The sequence below is a fragment of the Corythoichthys intestinalis genome, chromosome 9 (genome assembly GCF_030265065.1).
Source record: "Corythoichthys intestinalis isolate RoL2023-P3 chromosome 9, ASM3026506v1, whole genome shotgun sequence".
In the NCBI taxonomy this organism is placed as follows: domain Eukaryota; kingdom Metazoa; phylum Chordata; class Actinopteri; order Syngnathiformes; family Syngnathidae; genus Corythoichthys; species Corythoichthys intestinalis.
Genome location: NC_080403.1, coordinates 32,052,157 through 32,075,876, shown reverse-complemented (window position 1 = coordinate 32,075,876; position 23,720 = coordinate 32,052,157). Strand labels below are relative to the sequence as shown.

The following is a 23,720-nucleotide window of genomic DNA, read 5'->3' as shown; positions in this document are numbered from 1 at the left end:
TCTTTAACTGGTCTGGTGAGTTATCACATGTATGATTCCAGAAAAGGAATTGCTATCAGAACTGAATCACTGGATATTCAATTTCCTAAAATCCCCCCCAGGCCAATTGCATTTATAATTATAATTTTAATTTGTTGATGCTACTTTTGGGGAAAAAACAAAAACAAAAAACAGCTGTTTAATGAAACATACCAGAATATTGCATATTTATGCACATTCCCACATTTAGTAGTTTTTCCTGTTACTTTGCCTTGTTTTTCTCTCCCAAATAAGACTGGATGGTTGTCACTTAGCATGTGATTTTCCACTCACAGAAAATGTAGTGGTCTTTCCTTGCAAAATTGGCTGCACATCAAAAATATCTTTTGCTATTATAAATTAAACTACTGTATTTGTTTTCCTCTGCTGTATTGTAGCTGTTTGAAGATGAGTGTCATTTCATTTATTTTCAAAAATGTCATTTTTTCAAATTATTGCAGATTCTTAAATTGTTGAACTCTGTTTTAAAGTGTCTTGTGTTTAACATGTTCATATTTGACAGAATTGTTCTAAAATAAATATTTTAATTGCATCTCTATTAAATGGATCCCAGGTGCCAAAATATGTGAAGTCTCCTAAACCAAAAGAGTGCAATTGTATATCATTCAGTGGTGTGCCAAGTTATCGCAGCAGTTAAATCGTAACTGATTTACTGAAATTTTGACTTCAGTCGATTTTTCGCTGAACTACATGCTAGTAGTTTTTTTTTTTTTTTAAATACTCATGAGATTGTAGTACAGACTCTAGCTAGAGGAAGCCAATGCCAAAGTTTTATAAACCAGACATCTAGAATTTCCTCGCTGTATTTTGAAGTGCTTATCAAGTGTTAATAATTGATTGTAGAATCTTTTGGAAGTTGTAGAGATTTGATATGTTTTTGTTTTGGTTTTATACAGTAATTACTGTTGGCTGCTCTTATGATGTTGGCTGCTCTTATGACTGTTTATTTGGCTATCTATAGGGCTCTATACAGACACACATGAAAATCCTCATCAAAAGCCTATAAAATAGCCTTGACCTTCTCCTTAAGGGGATATTGTTTGTTGTTATTGGACAGTAAAACTTTCCAAAATCCAGCAAAAGACAGGTAATATACACAGTTAATGACACTCAAGTGTGTTTACATTTTTGTCTAGCTATTGGAAATGAAATGCATGCGTGCCAGCGTAGTAGTACAGTGGTCAGAGTTCTGATATGACATTTATACTTCTACATTTTGCATGTTCTTGCTGTACTTGCATCTTTTTTTGTAACCTAAGTCTTTGGCAAACAATGTCATTTATGGTGTCATCATTTCAATTCACAGGTGTACCTAATGTGTGGGCTTATAGTAGATATGTCGTACAATTGTCAGGCAGATTATTCCTCCAGTTAATCCTTTTGATCCGCGATTCAAAATCCAGAAAAGCAACATCCTCCAGCGGTTATATTGGTATAAAACAGCTCCATATTTTTCCTTATCCAAGCCGTAATACCTTACAAACATCAAAGGTGTCTGATAACTGGTAAAGAAGTCGTTGCAAGACATAGAAATGTGAGATATTAATTCTGGCACCTCCACACATGGACCCTTTTATTTAGAAAAATAATTGTGACGCCAACCACTTTCTAACAAAACTACAATACCCTTCTGCTGTATGGTGTGTTTTATTATCCCTCTTCTGGTATTAACCCTTTATGACTGTGAGGGGCGCCTCTCGGTCACAATGGATTGGACCTCTTGCACCGTCAATGACACTGAAAATTGAGCATTCATGTCAGTCCCCCCCCAGTTTAAATGAATTGGGCGTCTATTGCTATCAATAGAATGAGATGAGTAAAAACGTATGATTTTTTTTCTCTCCAACTTAGAGTTTTACTTGGGACCGTAACCCGAGTGTATTTATGTTTTTATTCATTTTAATTTAACCAAGCTTTTATTCACATTGTATTAATTAATGTATTTATAATTATATAACAAAACATTTTCAAAAAAAGATAATGAATAATCGAAGAAATAATGACATTGCAAATAAATACAATGTTTTTTTTTGTTTTGTTTTTTTTAATGACCAAAAATTCACCTGGTAAATACAGTGGGGCAAATAAGTATTTAGTCAACCAACAATTGTGAAAGTTCTCCTACTTGAAAAGATTAGAGAGGCCTGTAATTGTCAATTGTCAATGTGTAAATCTCAACCACGAGAGCCAGAATGTGGAAAATAAAAATAAAAAACAGAAAATCACATCTATCTGGTTACCATGCTCAATACGCTTTACATTAGCACACTTTTACCCTTTCACACACCAATGGTGCTGCTGCCAACCCATTGTGGGCAAATTTGGGTTCAGTGCCTTGCCCAAGGGTACATCAACTGTGGGCAGTCAGAGCCGGGAATTGAACTGCTGACCCTTTGGTCCCAGGACAACTTCAGCTAAAAACATAAAAATAGATCGGACCTCTATTGCTGTCAATGGCAACCAATGTGAAAATAGCCTAATTAGGCATGTGCCGGTATGATAACCTTAAGCCAAAATATCACGGTTTCGCAGTATGACGGTATTGCAATTACAGCTCTATAATGTGTTACTTTGAGTTAAAAAAAAAAAAAAAAAAAAACATTGAACAGGATTTTTATTTTTCAAAACATATTAGCCAATTGGAACAGAAGAATATTGTTGGGTTACAATAAATAAAAAAACCAAAACAAAAAAACAACTAAAATATTCTAAATAAAAATAAATGCAGTCCTTCAGGTGAGCCTCAACCCACAGCAACATTATTACCATCAGAACAAAGAAAGCATGTGTGTATGATTCGTATCATGTTTACATTATACACACACTTTCTTTCTCAACAGACAGTTGCCAGAGAGAAAAAAAAACACGTTTTACCACCGCTAGACAAACTGAACACGCTGGCGTTAACTCTTGTAGCTGGTGGGAAACGTTCATGACAGTGTTTACTAACCTTTAACCTTTTTTGTTTAAATGCGGAATCATATTGGAGGTATTACCTCCTTGGCAGCCACCCTCCTCAAACATGTTTTAAATGTCAGTTGACCCTCCTCCTCTAAGCCGTGGCCGTCTGTAACTTTTTTGTAGCCGAAATATAAAATACTGTACGTTGATCCCTCGCTATTTTGCCAACAAACTTCGCGCCCTCAGTCCATTGCATTTTTCCCCCCAATTAATAAATGAATAAACAAATACAGACAAGCTGTCCAGATCCGATAACGTAGTCTCCCTCTTCCTCCTGCTGCTTTTCTTGGTCTGGCAGTGTACTGGAGTTGCTTATTAAAGTTAACGATGATTGACAGACATTAAGATTTGATCTTGCCAGAGATGCTTGGAAGCCTAAACTTCACAGCGCTGCATGCGTCAATCATCGTTTAGCTTGATTTACATTTGCTGAGGCGACTCATTGTGTGTAAGTGAGCAGCTTGAGCGAATTTGAGCGGACTCACTCAATGAAGCATTTAATAAAGACAAGCATTTTTTACTTTATTCTTGTTTAAAAATAATTCGGTGGGACAGTAACATGTTTAAAACATAATTAAAAATTAAAAATTAAAAAATATACTGTCTATATACATAAGTTTTTCTTTTAATTATACTTTGGGAAAAAAGTGAAAACACATGTCTTATCTGTATCTCTTTCCAATGCTAAAGCTGAACAAATAAATTGAACACACACAAAAACGAAAAAAACAAAACAAAAACAACAACAAAAAATATTATAAATAATATTTAAAAAATATATATATAATATGAATAGAAGATTTGGACGTGCATAGCCGTCAATGGCATAGCCTGACTTGGGTGCCAGTTGAATGTCAATGCGCTCTAAGGTAAAGTATATGGTCAAAAATCATAGCCACACATGTTTTTCTGCCATTTAAAATGAATGGAAAATTTAGATTGCATACCCGTCAATGGCATAGCCTGACTTGGGTGTCAGTTGAATGTAGATGCACTGTGGATGGCCAAAAATCACAGCCACACGTTTTTCTGCCATTTAAAATTAATGGAAAATTTGGATGTGTATAGCTGTCAATGGCATAGCCTGACTTGGGGACCAGTTGAATGTCAATGCACTCTATGTAAAGTGTATGGTCAAAAATCCCAGTCACATTTTTTATTTGACATTTAAAATTAATGGAAAATTTGGACGTGCATAGCCATCAATGGCATGGATGTGCATGGCCTGCAAAACTGCCATATACCAAAATGCCACAAACCAAAATCCATTTTGCCACATGGCCCTAAAAAAATTCCACATAGCAAAATAAATGTTGCCACATGGCAAAAAATACCACATGTTAAAAAAATGCTACATGGCAAAATCCATTTTGCTACATGGCAAAAATATGCAACATGGCAATATCCATTTTGCCACATGGTAAAAAAATGCCACATGGAAAAATCCATTTTGCCACATGGCAAAAAAAAGCCACTTGGCAAAAAAAGTGCCACATGGCAACATCCATTTTGCCACATGGCAAAAAAATTCCACATGGAAAAATCATTTTGCCACATGGCAAAAAATCCCACATGGCAAAATCCATTTTGCCACATGGCAAAATCTATTTTGCCACATGGCAAAAAAAATGCCACATGTCCATTTTGAAGAATGGCAAAAAATGCTATATGGCAAAATGCATTTTGCCAATTGGAAAAAAAATTGCCACATGGCAAAATCCATTTTACCACATGGCAAAAAAATGCCACATGGCAAAAAAAGCGCCACATGGAAAAATCCATTTTGCCACATGGCAAAAAAAAAAAAAAGCCACATGGCAAAAAAATCCCACATGGCAAAATCCATTTTGCCACATGAAAAAAAAGCTTCATGGCCCTATCCATTTTGCCGACTGGCAAAAAAATGCCACATGGCAAAATCCATTTTGCCACATGGCAAAAAAAAATCCACATGGAAAAATCCATTTTGCTACATGGCAAAAAAATGCCACATGGAAAAATCCATTTTGCCACATGGCCCAAAAAATGCCACATGGAAAAAAAAATCCCACATGGAAAAATCCATTTTGCCACATGGAAAATCAATTTTGCCACATGAAAAAATCCATTTTTGGTTCTCGCTGAAAAACGAGGGATCACTGTACTCGTATGTGCTTTGGCTGGTCAAAGGTTGTCTCGGGACTCACTGGTTGCTATGAAGAAAAACAGCGCCATCTGTCCGACACCGTGGAGACATGCTGGGATGAGTCGTCACTGGATGTCGCCAAATTATTTTGTGGCCGGTGAGTACAAGTAAAACTACTTTGAACCGGTGTGAATTTGTGCCACATGACCAACATATCTTTATACTTTTTTCTTTTTGTTATGAGAAGAAAACAGCCAGGTTTTATCTGCTTGATCCCATCGGGGGCGTGCTGCATGTGGGAGGGGCTTAGCGCTCTGCTTTCCGGAGGTAGCTCCAGTCGGCTCGGCTGAGCTGGGATGCGAACCGCTGAGTGTTCGAATCCGTCCGACGTCGCTCGTCAAGTGCTCGCGTGTATTAAAATTTGGTGATGCCATGAACGAGTGGGTTATTGCACGTGGTTCCTTTTCTTAAAAGGTTATCGCACAGTGGAAGAAGAGGCTTTCGTGTCACCTAGCAAAACCATTCTTGTCCCCGGTTTGAGGACCATGGAGACCTCCGAAGACATCGGTCATGCTCTCCGGTAAGAGGGGTTTCTTCTCCTAAGTGGAACACTTCTTTAACCAGCGGGTTGAGATTCAAATCAATGGACGTGAAATGTAATGATGTTATCTACAATATTGAGACGGAACTATATAATATAGGACGTGTTTTTTAATCGCGTTTGTGATACTGTGGTCTGCGGCTATGCAGATGCGTGTCTCACTCGCCCAAGACGCCACTTTAAATGCAATGCAATGCAAATTACAATAAAATGAACGTCTATGTATCTTCCACCAATGTCATGCCTGGTAACACATGGTCACTGTGACTGTTTGTGCAGTGAGTGAATCATTTGCAGCAACACATGTTGTGGATTGCACGCACATCTACATGAATTAAAGCGTGCAGCATCACAGGAGAAATACGTGTCATGCTTCCCCTGTTGCTGAATTGTTATGAAGCGAAATACAGACGTTTCTGCGAATTGACTCAATAGATTTTTATGGATGCCATCTATAAATACTGTTTTCCCATGCAGCAGGTTGGAGGCCTATCATTAACAGATTCCTCAACAAGGATGTCTGTCAGGTTTTGAAAAAAAAAAAAAAAAAGATTGTGAGGGTCAGCCAATGCCTGCAGGGGGATTCTCTCTTGAAGTGTCCCTTTTGCTGTGTTTGCAATACACCCCTCTCGAAAGTAATGATCTTTGTATGGGCTGTTGTTGAATTTATCTAATGGGACGTCACACCTTTCCCGAAGAGACTTAGTTTATTTGATTTATTGCAGCCTTTCATCTTGATCTCTTTAGCACATGCTGCTGTGTTTGTTTTCTCTCTCCAGTCTCATGTCCACCCATCTGCTTTGCAATGCGCCCTTCCCTCTTACACCACTTTGTATGTTGCTGTCAAACATCAAGGGGAGTGGATGTTGACCCAGATCACTTTACATTTTGATTACATAGGTTCAGTCAGGGTGACTTTACTCCTTTGCCCATTAAGCATTGGCTAGAAAAGATCCTGGCATCTGGCTTGGATGTACAGTGGTATGAAAAAGTATCTGAACCTTTTGGAATTTCTCACATTTCTGCATAAAATCACCATCAAATGTGATCTGATCTTTGTCAAAATCACACAGATGAAATAACTATCTGCTTTAACTAAAACCACCCAAACATTTATAGGTTTTAACATTTTAAGGAGGATAGTATGCAAACAATGACAGAAGGGGGGGGGGGGGGGGGAAAGTGAACCATTACACAAGTCAAAGTCCAGACTTGAACCCAATTCTCGCAGTCGGCGTGATGTCATGATGACGTCATCTCGCATAGCAACGTGTCGTCATTTTGAGAAGGGGGCACGCACATGAAAACAACCGTAGACAAACGTTGTCTGAAATTTCTATATTTCAGCTGTGTTTTGCACCTTTTTTTCATAAAAACATCTTAAGCATAACTTATTATTATCACGAGTCACTGCCGACAGATGCAAGGAGGCGATACAACTTAAAATTAGCGTGTATTGGCTTGCAAATCTGCCCATACAAAGTCGCAGCTGATAACTGGATAAACATTCCAAAGGAATGGCCTGTAGTGGAGTTCGGAAACATCTACAACTACCTCATAAAGTCATCCAGTAAGTTGACCTTTATCAATTACGTGGACGTAAAAGACGGCCCTGATTATAAGACGACCCCCTCTTTTTCAAGACTGAAGTTTGAAAAAAGACTTTTTGAACACCAAATTAATTTTTATACAGAAAATAATTACAGTACATCCGAAACAAGTGATTATAACAATATATTTGAGAGAAAAAGCATGTTATTTTGCCTCATTCAAATCTTAATATCTGAACATTTAAATATGTAAACTAAAGTGCAATCACATTCATAAATGAATGGCTTCTGGTTTTTGAACTGTAAATAAACCAATCTATTGTGATAAAACAACAAAATTGCAATAACTGCATTAACCATCAAAGTGAAGTCTAACTGTAACTGTAGTCCTGAAACAAATCGGAATAAGGAAAAACATTGCAATAAAATAATGCAAACAGGTTAAACTAAAAAGAGTAGCTGAGATCTATCATGACAGAACATCGCTTCAATGATATCTGGCGCCATCTAGCGTCGCGAATGGGTATAATGTCTAGACCGCCAATATAAGACGACCCCCTCTTTTGCAGTGTCATTTCAATGCAAAAAACACCGTCTTGTATTCGGGCCAATATGGTATGTACTGTGTGCAACAACAAAAAATGGTAGTATACTGTATGTGAATTGATTTTTTTCTGCCGTAACCGGTAATTCGCCTCTAAGCGTTATTTAGCCATGAACCGTGGTAGTAGAACTAAATGGGGTGTCACGAGGCAAGAACGCAGTGCATGAGTCACGTCACGGCAAAATAACCAATTCCCACCATGCCAATAATATACCGATTGGCCAATCAGAGCAGTTCACGGCAAAAGAAAAATAACGCTTTGCGAGTTGTCGGTTACGGTGATAATAACCACTGCCCGTCTATTGAATCCTAGCAGCTGATTGGGGCAAAAAAATCGATTAAAGTTTACTCACCAGTAATAAAATGCAAATGTAAATGTGCCTGGATTTAGGTTCCCGCAGGTGAACCGTCTTCTTTTACTGTTCCTCGATTGATTGCTTTCAGCCATTTGCTTCTCCTTTTCTTCTCATGAGGAAGAATGAAGAACTTCGAATGCGGCTCCGAACTCTTCCTTGTGTTACAACCAGCAACACAGCAAATTTTAGTCATTCCGAAAGAAAAAAAGACCGCAAATAAGACAAAAGTTCAACGCGTTTGTTAGGGCTGCAGCTATCGAATATTTTAGTAATCGAATAATCGACTGAAAATTCTATCGATTAATCGAGTAATCGGATAAAACATTTTTTTAAAGTAAAGAGCAATTATAAATATACATGAAAAAAAAAGACATTTAATCCAATATTGAACTACAATCAATGTCTTTATTTTCGATTTACATTGTTAAAAACAGCCAAAAATTGCTTCTCACGTGTGACTAGAAAAAAAAATTCACTGCTTTCACTCAAAAAACTTCTAGATCTTTTTAAAAAAAATATATATTTCTTACCTAAAAATGTAACTAAGCTTGATAACACACATCACTTGAAAGCTACGTGTTTTTCCCAACGTGTTCAATTTAATTTCCATTTTGGTCAAGCTATTTTAAAGTTCTAGTTAAGTTTTAAGTTAGTCTAAACTGTAAAACCTGATAGGATTTTGAGTTTTTGCAGTGTTCAAAATAAATGTATGATACCTGCTGTATTGGCGCACATTAGGGACCAGTGCTACTTGGTGTTTTATTCAGCAATGACTACTGAGCTAAAACTAACAGTTAGCTTTATTATGTTTTAATTTTACACCCTCATCACTCTACAGCGCTGTGTTTTTACAGATTAAATAAAGCCTGTATTTAAGACACGTTAGCCACGCATCGACAGTGGTCATAATCAATAGAAACCTATCCCTCCGAAGCATGAGCGAGTGACAGACAGTAACGTTATATCTATTAGCGCTGAGAAGTCTACTGCTTAAAGATGGCGGCTGTTTACTAACGCCGCCCATACTCGGCCGAGTATGTCATTTCGCATCTTGTTCTAAATGCATGTGATATCTATGAGACGCATCGGACACTACCTGCTACCGCACTAGCATCATGCGGGCGAAGTTTTTAGCAACGTCAACGACAAAATACTAAATGTGATGGTTCACTTACCTATTTTCCTCCTTCTGTCATTGTTTGCATACTATCCTCATTAAAATATGAAAACCTATAAATGTTTTGGTGATTTTAGTTAAAGCAAACAGTTTTTTCATCTGTGTGATTTTGACAAAGGTCACATTTCAAAAGGTTCAGCTAATTTTTCATACCACTGTAGTCAGTGACTTTTTTTTTTTTTTTTTTTTTTTTTTAGCAAGCTTTGATTCAAAAAAGAAGATAATAAGCCTGGGGAGTGAAGGGTGTCAGACTGAGGAGGGTCTCAAAGTCTCTGAGCACATTAACAATTGTGAAGTCACCTACATTTCAATCAGAATAAGATCAAAACTGTGTTAATGTGTGCAAGTACAGTATATGGCTATATTTACACTCACGGTGTAGTTATAAACTTCTATTTAGACAAAGTGGCATGAAAAGAAACTCTTAGATGCCACTCTAAATTGTAGCTACAGTAGACCATCGAAACCTAAGCTATACGCAGGTCTTCATCTAGGTGGTATAGAGCAATAGCAAAATGTGTTGGAATAATCCTCTCCAATGTTTGAGCCACATTCCTTTCTTTATTACCCTACTACCTTGGCTGAGCAGAATCCAGGTGGATATCTAGATTTTTTTTTCACCTTGGAGAAAATGTGTTACATTGAAAAGGTGAGTGTCAAGGCCAAAGAAGAGAAGTAACCTGTCAGATTACTCGATCAAAGCTAAGTTTTCCTGCTTAGTGCTGATAAACTTGGTATGAATCAGTAATGTATTTTAAGAAAATGGAAAGCGGAAGATTGTAAAATAATGGTTCACTACACTTCTACAAAGCCCTTTGTTTTACATCACCGATTTTCCCAACATGCATCATTGTTTCTCATTCTGTGCAGGTAGTCTAGGTTCACTTCCCACTCAGTGAAGGTGTGAATAGTTTTCTTCCTGTGATTGACTGGCTGTGGTCTGTCTTTTGTCTGAGTTCAGCTGGGGTAAACTCCAACTACATGAAACCTTGAACAAACAGGAGGTGTGAAAATAGATTGCTGAATAATGTCTATATTTGTTTAAAATGTTCAAAGTGGACTTCTGCAGTACAGTGCAGCACATTTTGTGCTCAAGTGCCTGTCATCCTGTCTAAATTTAAAGAACTTCATTCTTCATAAGGAAAACGCTTTGAGATAAGTAATAATCGATGTACTTTTTCAAGATTAAAGCCGTCGTTCAGTTGACCTTCTTCTTTGCGAGCAAAAATTTTACAAAAAACACCCTGCTGGTGGCACTGAACGCAGCTCAACTCATTTCACAATAAGCTGTAGTTAGTAGAGGTGGGAATCTTTGGGTAACTAACGATTCGATTACGATTCAGAGGCTCCGATTCGATTATAAATCGATTATTGATGTCACCCAAATGTTTTGTACATTAGTTCCAAAATAGAATAAAAATCCTATTAGGCTAAACCAAACTAATATTTAAGTATCAAGTTAACAGTTAAAAACATTAAATAAAATACTCGAGTCCCCATTCTGTATCAGCAGATTTAAACTACATTCAATTAATTTAATGATGTGAATCAACCGTTAAAGTTGATAAAATTGCTCCCGTTATTCCATAATTTCTCTTCTGTCTACTTACAACATGCCAAAGTTTTAAAATGGTTTCATTATTTAAAGATAGATTCAAGTCAAGATTTTGCTGATTTAGGAGTATTTCAGTTAGGTTCACTACAACAGAGCCTTCTAGAGAAGTCTACTGCTTTAAGATGGCGGCTGTTTACAACGCGGCAACTACTGAACGACAAGCCTGTCGTTTCGCATCTAGTTCTTTTTATATGTTCTAACACCGAAGTCGTCTGTCATTTAGCATCTAGTTCTGCATATATGTGATATCTACTATAGCCGTATGTGGCCGTATGTTTGTAGCAACTAGCAACTGGGCGTTGTTTGAACCATCTGTCGGCCCCAGTCAGGTATTTTTGTTTTTTTTTTATCTAGCGGCATGAGTTGAACATATTTGCTCTTGGTCCGTTCCTCATTGCGTCCTGAAGACCACCCTGACTGTGTTTTAGTTCTGCTTTACCTGGTATAATTCAATAATCGGAATTTGGATGTTTGTGAATCGTTCTCGAATCTTCCACGGCCGAATCGCGAGTAATCTAAGAATCAGAAATTTCGCACACCTCTAGTAGTTAGTTTGAAAAAATAGTGAACAATTACCGTATTTGCTCGAATATAAGACGGCCCTGATTATAAGACGACCCCCTCTTTTTCAAGACTCAAGTTTGAAAAACGACTTTTTGAACACCAAATTAATTTTTATACAGAAAATAATTACAGTACATTACAGTGAATGGGTATAATGTCTAGACCGCAAATATAAGACGACACCTATTTTTTCAGTCTTTTTTCAATGCAAAAAACACCGTCTTATATTCAGGCCAATACGGTATTTTAAATTGTCTCCAAGCTGTTTCTTACCACTACCAGTCTGTAAATTAAGTGTCAAACTAAACGTACAGTAAAGATACAGTAATTCTATATAGTTTATTTAAAGCAATAACATCATCACACTGCCTTATCTATGACAGCTAAACCAGAACTGATTAACTCATTGGCTGCCATCGATGGTGATAGACGTCCAGTTATTTCAATGAATGTTAATTCGCTCTTAGCCTTTCCAGGTTAAATGGATTGGATGTCTACTAGTGACAAAATAATTTAAATTCTCAATAGTAAAATGAAACGAGGCACATGTATTGGACGTCTGTCATCGTCAATGGCACTAAAAGAGTTAAATGCAGCTTACTAAGGACCATCTTCATGTATATATCAGTTTGTCTGTATTATAAGATTCCCATGAGCTGCACAGTGTACATCAAATTACTTAGTCCTTATTCAGCAGTCTGATGACCTGGGGTAAGAAAGCAAATTTCAGTCTTTCCATCTTTACCCTGAACAATTTTCATTGTTTCTCTAATTGCAGCAGTCTGTCGCTGGTGTGGCTGAGGGATCCTTGGAGATCCTCCTGGATCTTAACATTACAGCATTTGGTATAGACATGGGCTACGGACTTCGAGTTTAGAGTACAGAACAACATGAAGTGTGGTTGAAATAAGCAATGTGTAGACAAAGTTAAAACTGCAAAATCAAACCAGAGGAACCCATGGAATCTCCAAAAATGGATTCAGCACGACGTAGATGAAGCTCCAGGACTTTCTGTGTTGTGCGTTTGTTCTTATCTTATCACTTCATTGATCGTTCGTGGACCAAATTCTAACAAGCTGTGCAGCCTGTGTTAACATGAGGTGTAGATTGATATGCCGTCCACTTGAGTGACCAAGATGAGGCAAAATTACAAACAATATTACAGTTGCTGAACGCAGAAGGGCTGACACAGATTTTGTTGTTACAAGGAATTACTACAAGGTATTGTTCATCTGTTTAGATTATTATGAGTTTATCACACATGTACATATAAGCAAATAGTATGTCATTCTTTTTTATTGCTGATATTGATCGCAATAAAACTTTTGGACAACATGATTCCATTTCATGTTTTATTCAAAATTATTGGTGCGTGTGCAAAACAGGTCAATAAATCACAAATTATAAATTTTTTAGAAAAATATTAACGAGAGAGGAGCATAAATCCTTCCATCATCAAGGTAGAATGCACATAGTCTCGATATACTGTATGTCCATCAACGTAAGTGTTGTTGTGAGGCATATCAAGTTGTCTTCCCATTCCTAACAGCGTTTTCCACCTGTTAACTAGGGTTGGGCATCGTTTGAAATTGAACGATTCCGGTTCTGAACGATTTTCGATTCCGATTATTTTAAGAGGCACGGTCAAAAAAAAAAAAAAAAAAAGAGAGGCACAGGCTAAAAAAAATTGCGTAGTTTATATTAAAGTCTTAACTTCTCAATGATTTTTTAAAAATTATATGAACTTCTCACAGGGCTATTTTAAACTTGTATATAAATATCAGTCTTTGAACTTGAGCAATTTTTTTCCGCTCGGCGGTCAGGGCATCGAAACATGGAATCAAAATTTAAAAATTCGAACGGTTCCGGAGCATCTTAGTGTTAGAACCGGTTCCCATCCATGCTTGATGCCCAACCCTACTGTTAACAAACAAACAAAACACATGTAACGTTTGATTGTATGCATGTAGGGTAAAAAGCCAGTGTATGACTTGTAGTATATGAGTGTTTGTTTTTCATTTCTTTATCGTTGAAGCTAATGCCCAGCTCATGATGTCTCAGCTTTGACGCAACACACAGAATTGTAGTAAAATTGAACATAAATGTACCTGCTATTACTTTGTGGTGGCACTGTCTTGGTTCCCCATCTGCCTTTATTAACACAAAATTACTATATTCATATATTAGGACACATTCAACTGCATGCTTTGGAGATTTTCAGGTCCCTGATTGTGTTTCCATTAGGGCTGCAGCTATCGAAGATTTTATTAGTCGATTAATCAATGGACTAGTTAGTTCGAATAATGGAGTAATCGGATAAGGAACATGAAAAATTAAAATACCCGAGCCGACCCTAAAACGGTATTAAAAAGAAATTAAAAAATGAGGATCTACTGTATGTACAACAAAAGAATAATTGGCTAACTTACACAGAAAAAATCCGCTAGCTTAAATGCTATAAAATGCTAAAAAAAAAATTTTTTTTTTTACAGTGCTCTTAACAAATGGTTCAGACACATATTCCCCCAAAAAACTGTTAAATATACCTATAAACTAAATCATGAATGCATTAGAAAACATTAGCTCAAACAAAAACTTGGCTAATGTTGGTTTTAACAGGCAGCAGCTGGTTTCAGCCATGAGAAATGAGTTACATCATATTCATTGTTGCCACCCAAATCAATAAAACTACATGCAAACACTTTCAAAATCAATACAACGCCACTTTAATTAAACGAATACTCGAAGCAATAAAATTTAATTTGAATATTTTTTTCTAATCGAATACGCGAGTTAATCGATTAATGGTTGCAACACTAGTCTCCATCCACTGCCATTAAATCAATAAAATACAAAACTATTTTGGTTGTGGCATTAGACATTTCTTCATGTTGTCCTCCCATGTCGTAATGATGGCGGATGGATGCGACATTTCCAAATTGTCTTTTTTGAGGGATTTTAATGAGTATTGCCACTCCAGCTCTACTGTTGTTTTGGGTAGAGAAAATGTAAAATGGAAGTCGCGAGCAGATATGCAGAAGTAAAGCGAAAGTACCTCAGAAACTTGTCTATAGGTGTCCTAATCATTTGCACTGGTATTTTTGATGTTTCATGCAGCTAGTGTGCCCAATTCAGGCTGTGATGCTCATACTTAGGATGCTCCCAACAGTATAGGTGTAGAGGTTTCTGAGCAGCCTTTTTACCACTGTGTTGAACTTGTGTGACTATGACAGGTCTTGGTAGATGTTAATGCTAGCATAAATGAAGATTTTTCACCTTCTACACCTGGGCTTTATTCATGATGAAAAGAAAAAAGCCCCTTTCCCTCTTGGGGAAGTCCATTCTGATCTCCTTTTATTGAATGCTTTGATGCTGGCTGAAAGAGTTCAGCAAGGTACACTGATGTTGTTATACACAAATATGTTTAGACTCCCGGGGTAATAGTGACATTTTAGCTTAACCTTCCTGAAAATTTAAAAGTTCAATTTCGAAATTGTACTATTAGGCTGCCATTGTATACGTTAAATCCTCATCAGACCACAATAGCATGTTGGTGCTACTCATGAATTTAAACTGCTGAGAAGCATGACTGTGCAGGCAGAAGTCACATGTCTTCTGCTTATCAAATAAAGGAGGCCTGTTGGAGAGGATATGGGTTCACGGTTGCGACGTTATCATGATTTGTCGCATCTGCAGCATGAAACAGTCGGACAAGGAGGAGACATTTCCTCTCGTCTTAGCGGGAGCTGTATAGCTGTAAGTTTAACCCTTGTCTGTTTTGTATGTGTAAGTTCACAACAGCAGCAGCTGTGTCAACATGAGAACTGGTTGTCCTCACCTGTGAACAGTGACTGTTAGATGATGTCTCAGCTGCTGCTTTACACGTCATCTTAGCGCCTCTTAATGTCTCTTAGATGACAGGACTAACAATCAACTAACAAACAATGTTGTGCGTCCGTTTCCAATTACAATGTGGTGCAGTGTTGTCGGGACATCAAGATGTACTACTGTTAAACACTATTTTGACAATAGCAGAAGTCTGTTTGTGTTCCTTCATTATATATTATTCATTCATCCAGAAAAACACTGAGAGAGGTCAGATGTCACTGATGTTTAACAAGAGCGCCTGACTCACAATCTTTGTGTTAGTTTGATGGGGTCGGGGTCAAAGCCCACATTCTTCCACATCAAACTCATTCATTCACACTGTTATGAACCCTGTGTTTGCCACTGGGGCACAGTCAAAAAAGGGTCCAAAAATCTTCGTAATTGCTGGATTAAGAAAGTGATTACAGTTGACGTATCACAAAGAATGTTTTTTTCCAGACTCCTAGCCTTTAGAAAAGATAATAGAATCAGATTGTCTTTTAAAGACACTGCGATCATTGCAGGGGAGGAATAGAAACGCTCCCATCAAATGTTGCTGATAATAAAGGAAAGCATCTTGCCGTGTGAAAGTTGTCAGATTTGAAGCTATGTTTGCAGGCCTCCGCATTTGGCCCTGCAGACTTGAATGTTAAACTCCTTGTTGATTTGCATTCGTGTGATGCGAGCTGCACAGAGGAAGCTCACTTGCGTCGCACAGCTCATGTTTTAACCAACATAGCCTCCCTCCACACAACCCCCTTTACCAATTCCAATCCCTCACCCCAGTCCACGCAAAACAAAACACGTGTTCGGTAATCGCCTCGCATTCATATCTCCAGCGTTCATATCGCTCTCGATCCTCCCTTTGATGCAGCTCCCAGTTTATCTGATCCCTCCTGCCGGCACTCCTGCAGGCTGTTCCATGGAATGTGATGAAGTCCCATGTTGTTATACCTGTATCACTGCATACATCTGTGTACCAGATGTTTGAACATTTTGTCCGTAACTCCCACTTTTTATCTTCAGGTGTGATTGTCGGACTGTAGCAGTTGTTGCTTTTTGTAGGATACCTGGTGTTTCCTTCAGTTTGGGATGCGCTTTTAGCACAATTTGAATACACACATTTGTGTGTCATATGGTAATTCAGTGGTTCTTTTCTTTGCCTTTTCTTCCTTCTACTTTTTGATGATACTGTGATTAGAAAGTGTCATTTTGCTAAGTGTGAACTGGTCATTACAATGCATTTGGTGTTTTAAAACCATTTGTCTTTCAATGACAAAAGCTGTTCCCATGCAGCAGTTCTCATTAATTTGTGTAGAAGCTGAATATTTGTAATGCGATTAGGCTTTTCTTGAAAGTTTTCTATAGACCCCACTCACATGACGTCACAACCACGCCTTCGCGCCATATTGTCCTTCAGCTTGTCGTGTTTACGCATTACCGCTATGTAAATTCCTCCTCTTATGGCGTGTTTTTCTGCTCTTTAACATTAATAATCAAAATGGTGAAGGCGTGTGTGGCAGTTGGTTGCAGTAACAGAGAAGATAGACGGAGAGACTTGAAGTTCTACCGTATTCCGAGAGACCCGGAGAGGAGAACGAGATGGACTGCTGCAATTCGACGAGAAAACTGGGCACCAAACGATCACCACAGACTATGTAGTAGTCATTTTATACCTGGTAAGATGCATTTAATATATATTTAGAGGGTTTTGGGCTGACAACCACAATTAAAATCATTGCGAGGCTAATCGCCGACAACATACAGTTTCAAATTCAAGATGTTTATTTCTTCCGCCATCATTATTTTTTGAATAATATTTAGCTGGTACCAAGTGAAAGAAGCTGGCCTCGTCTACGGGTCATCAGTTAAACAGGGGTGTCCAAACTTTTTGCAAAGGGGGCCAGATTTGGTGTGGTAAAAATGTGTGGGGCTACCTTGGCTGATTTACGTAGAACAATCTATTTAAACAAATTTTAGCAAGCCCTTCTATGTCACATTTGCTTTATTATTATTTTTTTAAATTCATAATTTCAACAATCTCGCCTTTGTGGCGTTCTCTTTTGACACTCGGGCTCTGGCGAAATGCTGCTGCTGTGAAATTAAACTAGCTTCAAGTTGCTTTAATTTCTCGCTGTGTATCTTCCCTGTAATGTTGTCGTACATGTCAGCGTGCCTTGTTTGGTTATAACGCGTCACATCGAACTCTTTGAAAACAGCGACTGTCTCTTTGCAAATGAGGCAGACACAGTTGTTGCGTATTTTATTGAAGAAATAGTCCAATATCCACCTATCCTTGAAGCGTCGGCCATCGCAGTCAACTTTTTTTTTTTTATTGATTGTCGCCATTTTAGAAAATTGGAAGTATAGGGTCACACGGGGTAATGTTGCTTAGAGTGCTGCTCTTAAAAGTTTTTCAAACTTTCGTGAGAATAGGCTGAGTTTCTTTGGACAAGATAGTTGTAGATATCAGGGTAGCAGATGTCAGGCAGAGACGGCGAAGACAGCGGGTCGAAAAATATCGATTTAGGCATCAAATATTGATCTGGCGAATGGATAGACTGAAGCTTTTCCACATAACGCCTTTTATGCAACGCATCCAATGAGTTTACAGCATCTGAAAGCACCGGGGCTTCCATGAATTGCACTATAAATTGCACGACAAATTGAAACCATTGAGAATACGGATAAACCATGACGGACAATATGGTGGCTGGATACAGCGACACGTCATTGTGTGACGTTGGTGAGTGGGGTCTATACATGCTTTTGTGTCATGTTGTGTTTATTCCTCCAACTTCATTGTTGTAAGTAGACATGTGCCGATTACCGTTTTCAAGGTACAGTGCTGCTCAAAAGTTTGTGAACCCCCTCAACATTTTGGAATTTTCTATTATTTCAACCTGATTTCCTAATCAATCAATTCAGTAGTTTTTTTTTTGTTTTTTTAACAGTTGTGTTGTCGAGACTAAATTAAAAAGAGTTTTCATCAACTGATGTAGGTGCAAAATTGAACTGTTTGGTCACAACCAAAACCGCCATGTCTGGCGAAAAGTCAACACTGCATACCACCAAAAGAACCTTCTCCCAACAGTGAAGCATGGAGGTGGGAATGTCAAGATCTGGGCTTGCTTTTCATCCTCAGGACCTGGACAACTCCACATAGTCCAGGGAATCATGAATTCTGAGGAATATTGTCAAATCCTAGAACATAACCTGACGCCATCTGTTTTGAAGTTAAAGCTTGGCAGAAGGTGGATCATGCAACATGATAATGATCCAAAGCATTCCAGCAATACAACCAAGGAATGGCTGAAAAAGAAGAAGATTCGTGTTCTGGACTGGCCCAGTCAAAGTCCTGACCTAAATCCCATTGAAATGCTGTGGCGGGACCTGAAGCGAGCAGTTCATGCCAGACGCCCATCAAACCTCTCTCAACTGACTGCGTTCTGCAAGGAAGAATGGGCAAAAATCCCCCAAAGTAGATGTGAGAGGCTGATTAGTCACTACAGAAACCGTTTGGTTGAGGTAATCTCTGCAAAAGGAGGCGCAATATCCTATTAACTGAAGGGGTTCACATACTTTTGCACACATGATATCTGAGTTTTTCTTAAATCAACCACTTTTGTTAAATAAAGAATGACAATATAACTATTTCTTTTGTTTCAGTCCATTATTTGGAATGTCAGTATTGTGGATTTGGGTATAACTTAACATTTAATAAGGTTATTTTAGTTTTTTTTACAAAAAATCTGACCATCGCTGTGGGGTTCACAAACTTTCGAGCAGCACTGTATATCGTGGTATGCAAATGTCAAGGTTTTAGAACCGCAAAAATTTTATGTCATACCGTCCCTAAGGTATTAGCTATTTTTTGTCACAAAAATGCATGGAGAAATTCCTCGCTCTCAACTGTAAGGCTCAACCCTTCCCCACCAGTTGTTGCTCGGTGTCAGTGAGTCAGCTGTGCTACACAATGGCTGGAGGAGGTGAAACTCATACCCCCCCCCCATCGAAGAAAGCTGAATCGCTGGTATGGGAAACATTCGGCTACAAAAAAGTTACAGACAGCCGCGGCTTAGAGGAGGAGGGCCAATCGACACGTAAAAGATGTGTGCAGATGGTGGCTGCCGAGGAGGCAACGCCTCCAATATGATTTTGCATTTATGCAAAATTAAAGGTTAGTAAACACTGTCATGAAAGTTTCCCACCAGCTATGAGAATTAATTTCAGTGTGTTTAGTGTGTCTAGCGGTGGTAGAACAAGTGGTGTTTTTTTCTCTCTTGCAACTGTCTGTGTTAAGAAAGAGAGTGTATGTATAATGTAGAGCTGAAATGAATACTCGAGCAACTCCAGTAACTCGAGTTTAAAAACTGATCCGAGTAATTTTATTCACCTCGAGGAATCGTTTAATTTTGCCAGCTCTAAGCATCACGTTTTGCCCGGACTGCTTTTAACGCGGGACAACGCGCTGACGTCACGTGCGTAGAGGAAGAAGCAATTGAATAAAAAAACCCTCACCGCAGCCGACAGCCGCCACAAACTACGCCGACGTTGCTAAAAACTACGCCCGCATGATGCTAGTGTGGTAGCAGGTAGTGTCCGATGCGTCTCATAGATATCGCATGCATTTAGAACTAGATGCGATATGACAGACTCGGCCGCGTCTGGGCGGCGTTAGTAAACAGCCGCCATCTTTAAGCAGTAGACTTATCAGCGCTAATAAATATAACGTTACTGTCACTCGCTCATGTAATGTTAGCCCTTCGGAGGGCTAGGTTTGTATTGATTATGACCATTGTCGATGCGTGGCTAAAGTGTCTTACATACAGGCTTTATTTAATCTGTAAAAACACAGCGTTGTAGAGTGATGAGGGTGTAAAAATAAAACATAATAAAGCTAACTGTCAGTTTTAGCTCAGTAGTCATTGCTGAATAAAACACCAAGTAGCACTGGTCCCTAATGTGCTCCAATACAGCCGGTATCTTACATTTATTTTGAACACTGCAAAAACTCAAAATCCTCTCAGTACTTACAGTTTAGACTAATTTAAAACTGAACTACAACTTAAAAATAGCTTGACACAAATGGAAATTCAATTGAAACACATGTGAAAAAACACCTAGCTTTTAAGCGATGTGTGTTATGAAGCGTAACTAATTACATTTTTAGGTAAGAAATATGTTTTTTTTTTTTTTTTGAGTGGGTTTTTTGAGTGAAAGCAGTTAAAAAAAAATTTCTAGTCCCATCTGAGATGCAATTGTTGGCTGTTTTCAACAATGTACATCAAAAATAAAGACATTGATTGACTGAAAATGGTTCAATATTGGATTAAATGTCTTTTTTTCTCACGTATATCTATAATTGCTCTTTATCTAAAAAAAAATGTTTTTTCCGATTACTCGATTAATCGATATAATTTTCAGTCAATTACTCGATTACTAAAATACTCGATAGCTGCAGCCCTAGTATAATGTAAACGTGATACAAGTCGTACACATGTACTTTTTATGGAAAATAATTCCATTATATTTGTTCTGAGGGTAATTATGTTGAGCTGTGGGTTTCGGCTCACCTAAAGGACTGCATTTATTTTAATTGTTATATACATATTTTTTTCTTCCCAATGTATTTTTTATTGATTTTCCAGCAAATAATTCACAACATGAAAAACAATACAATAGAAAAGACACCAGAACATAAAAAACAACAACAAAAAAAGAAAAAACAAGGAATATATAATTTTAAAATTTATTTTAACTTAACATTATACTTACGTTCCAATTTGCTAATATGTTTTGAAAAATGAAAAATCCTGTTCAATGGATTTTTTTTAACCCAGATATCTCAGATTCACACATTTTAGAGTTGTAATTGCAATACTGTGATACCGTGAATCATACCGTCAGAATATCATAATGTCACATGCCTAGTTGTAAAGTTTCTGTGATCAATCAATTATAATAAAGCTACACACACTGATGCAAAGACTTGCAGATCAGTTTTCTGGTCTAGACAGCAAGTTACTTCACTTGTCCAGGCAAATGTTTTGCTTTCCAGACTAAAGCAATTGTCATGTCAACACCATTTGGCAACCACCCAGATGATTACCTTTACATAGTGTCACATTCTCTATCTCTCAGTGAGTTTAGTGCTTAGCAGTAAAGTACACCTGAGCGCAGTCATGACCAAAGGAAGTACTTTTGTATACTGTAAGAATACCTAATGTCTGACCACTGATCTGGTTCTGTGTAACCAGACTCATGTGAGGCAACTTGTCTGTCAATAAGAGGTCAAGTATGCTGTTGGTTTTCACATGTATAAGACAAGAACGCACAACAGTGACTAGTTCAGTTCCAGGACAGGAGCCAGTGGAAGTATTTCAACTATGTGTCCACACAAAGCGTGCCTCAATCATTGTTGTTTAAGCCAGGAAAAAAGAACATTAGATCTTCTTGCTTGACCCAGAAAGCTGGTCTAGCTTGCACTCAGCTGCTCCTTTTACTTGACAGACAAATGTTTCTCCTTTAAAAATGGGATGCTGGCAGAAGCAACCTTTGAGGAGGTTGATTCTGGTTCAGCCTCGAGGATAGCCATCCAGATTTGCGGACTGAATAGAGTCGTAATGATTTAGTCGACTGACTGGCGAACAGACAGCAAGATGCTTGTTTGTGGTCGTGATTTGTGAGCATTGTTGAGAAGGGAGGATTTCGGTGGAAAAAGCACTGACACTATTTTTGGATGTCTTTGAGGCTTTGATGGTAATGAACCTCTGCTATTTGAAGAAATGAGAACTCCACACAATCATTTGTGTCTTGTCAAGCACATTTTGAATGGAAAGTTAAATTCATTTTCCGTGGGAAAATATATTTATATATATATTTTTTAAGGGAAGTTGCATGTGACCTTAACATCCAGGTATTTGGTTATCCTTAATGGTAGCATAGACCCTTAATTCATTGAACACTTCAGGCATCTACTATTTTTTGCACATCACGCACAATGGGATTTGTCTGAATACATTATTAATATTGCTTCTCCTCTTTCACCTCCTCTTTGCAAATTAATAGGTTGTTAATTCATTCACGAGGTAATTTTAGACTCCTTTCACACTTTGCCATGAGGCACAAGAACTTTTAGAACATTTTTTAAATCATTTTTTCTCAAGAAATACAACAGTGGATGATAATCATTTTTTTAATATTCTTTAAGGGGCTGCACATTGTATTAGTGTTTGGCATGTCTGCTATATTCAAATCTGGAACAATTTTGGTGAATTTTGTGTGATCTATATGTGTGGGGTCTCTCGCTACTTTATATTTCTCACATCCTTCAAACACCCTTATTAGTGGCCATTTACGTGACAGCAGCTCGCAATGATTGTTTTGCAATTGGCCTCACATTTTGATGGTGACGGTGAATTGGGAAAATAAGACTCAAGCTTTCGATTACGGGCTCCAAAGTGGAATGATTCAATTGCGAGGCTTGCTCCACAACCATATAAACAGGACTGCAGCTCGTATAAGAAATAGGGATGGGAACCTTTTGGTACCTAACGATACGATACGATTTTCGATACAAAGATCACAATATGGCGACACAATGATTATCGATACATTGGTCAGGAAATCATTCTAGGGTATTCTACGAAACAACTAACAAACAGAAAAATAAGTTATCTTCATCCTTCTGAAATAAGTTTATCACTAGTAGATCCAGGGCCGGCCCAGGCCATTTGGGGGCCCTAAGCAAAATAATGCAAAGGTGCCCATTTTTTTGGCCCACCATTTCGTCACAGTGTACTGTGAAACCCATACATGCAATCCAACCCATACGTCCATATTTTGTATATTAATCAGATTTTGTTGCACTGCATACTTCAAACTTCAAAGAAGTTAAGGAATAACTTATTTTTTCAAGCTTGTAATAAAGTATCAAAAGTCAATAAAGCAAACTGTAGTAAACAAAATAGAATATAAATTAAACAATTGCCAAATTGGGGGCCCCCTAGTGGTCAGGGGCCCTAAGCAGTTGCATAGTCTGCGTATAGGCTGGGCCGGCCCTGAGTAGATCAACAATCAATTTGAACTGGGAGGGTGGCAGCGAATTAACTCCTCCCACTACAAACCAGCCCCTCCTACTTCTATGGCCATCAGTGGCAGCCAATGCCAGGCAATGATGTCATTTTGGGCCATTTCAGGTCACTACTAGAGATGGGAATCTTGGGGCACCTAACGATTCGATTAGGATTACGATTCAG

General features: G+C 38.0%; 1 protein-coding gene across 2 annotated transcripts in view; it reads left to right on the top strand.

The window, feature by feature from the left end:
• Positions 1-5,253: 5,253 nt before the first annotated feature.
• The window catches only part of ccdc120b (coiled-coil domain containing 120b), a 48,606-nt gene continuing 30,139 nt past the window's right edge, over positions 5,254-23,720 (top strand). Inside the window, exons 1-2 of one of the 2 annotated variants that reach the window (XM_057846216.1) lie at positions 5,254-5,282; positions 5,373-5,705. Coding sequence is in view for 1 of the 2 variants with exons in the window: in XM_057846215.1 (XP_057702198.1) it covers positions 15,244-15,348 (105 nt within the window). In the remaining variant the exon portion in view is untranslated. Of the gene's footprint in view, positions 5,283-5,372; positions 5,706-14,129; positions 15,349-23,720 lie in introns of those variants that run through there. The other variant, XM_057846215.1, reaches the window with a different exon arrangement.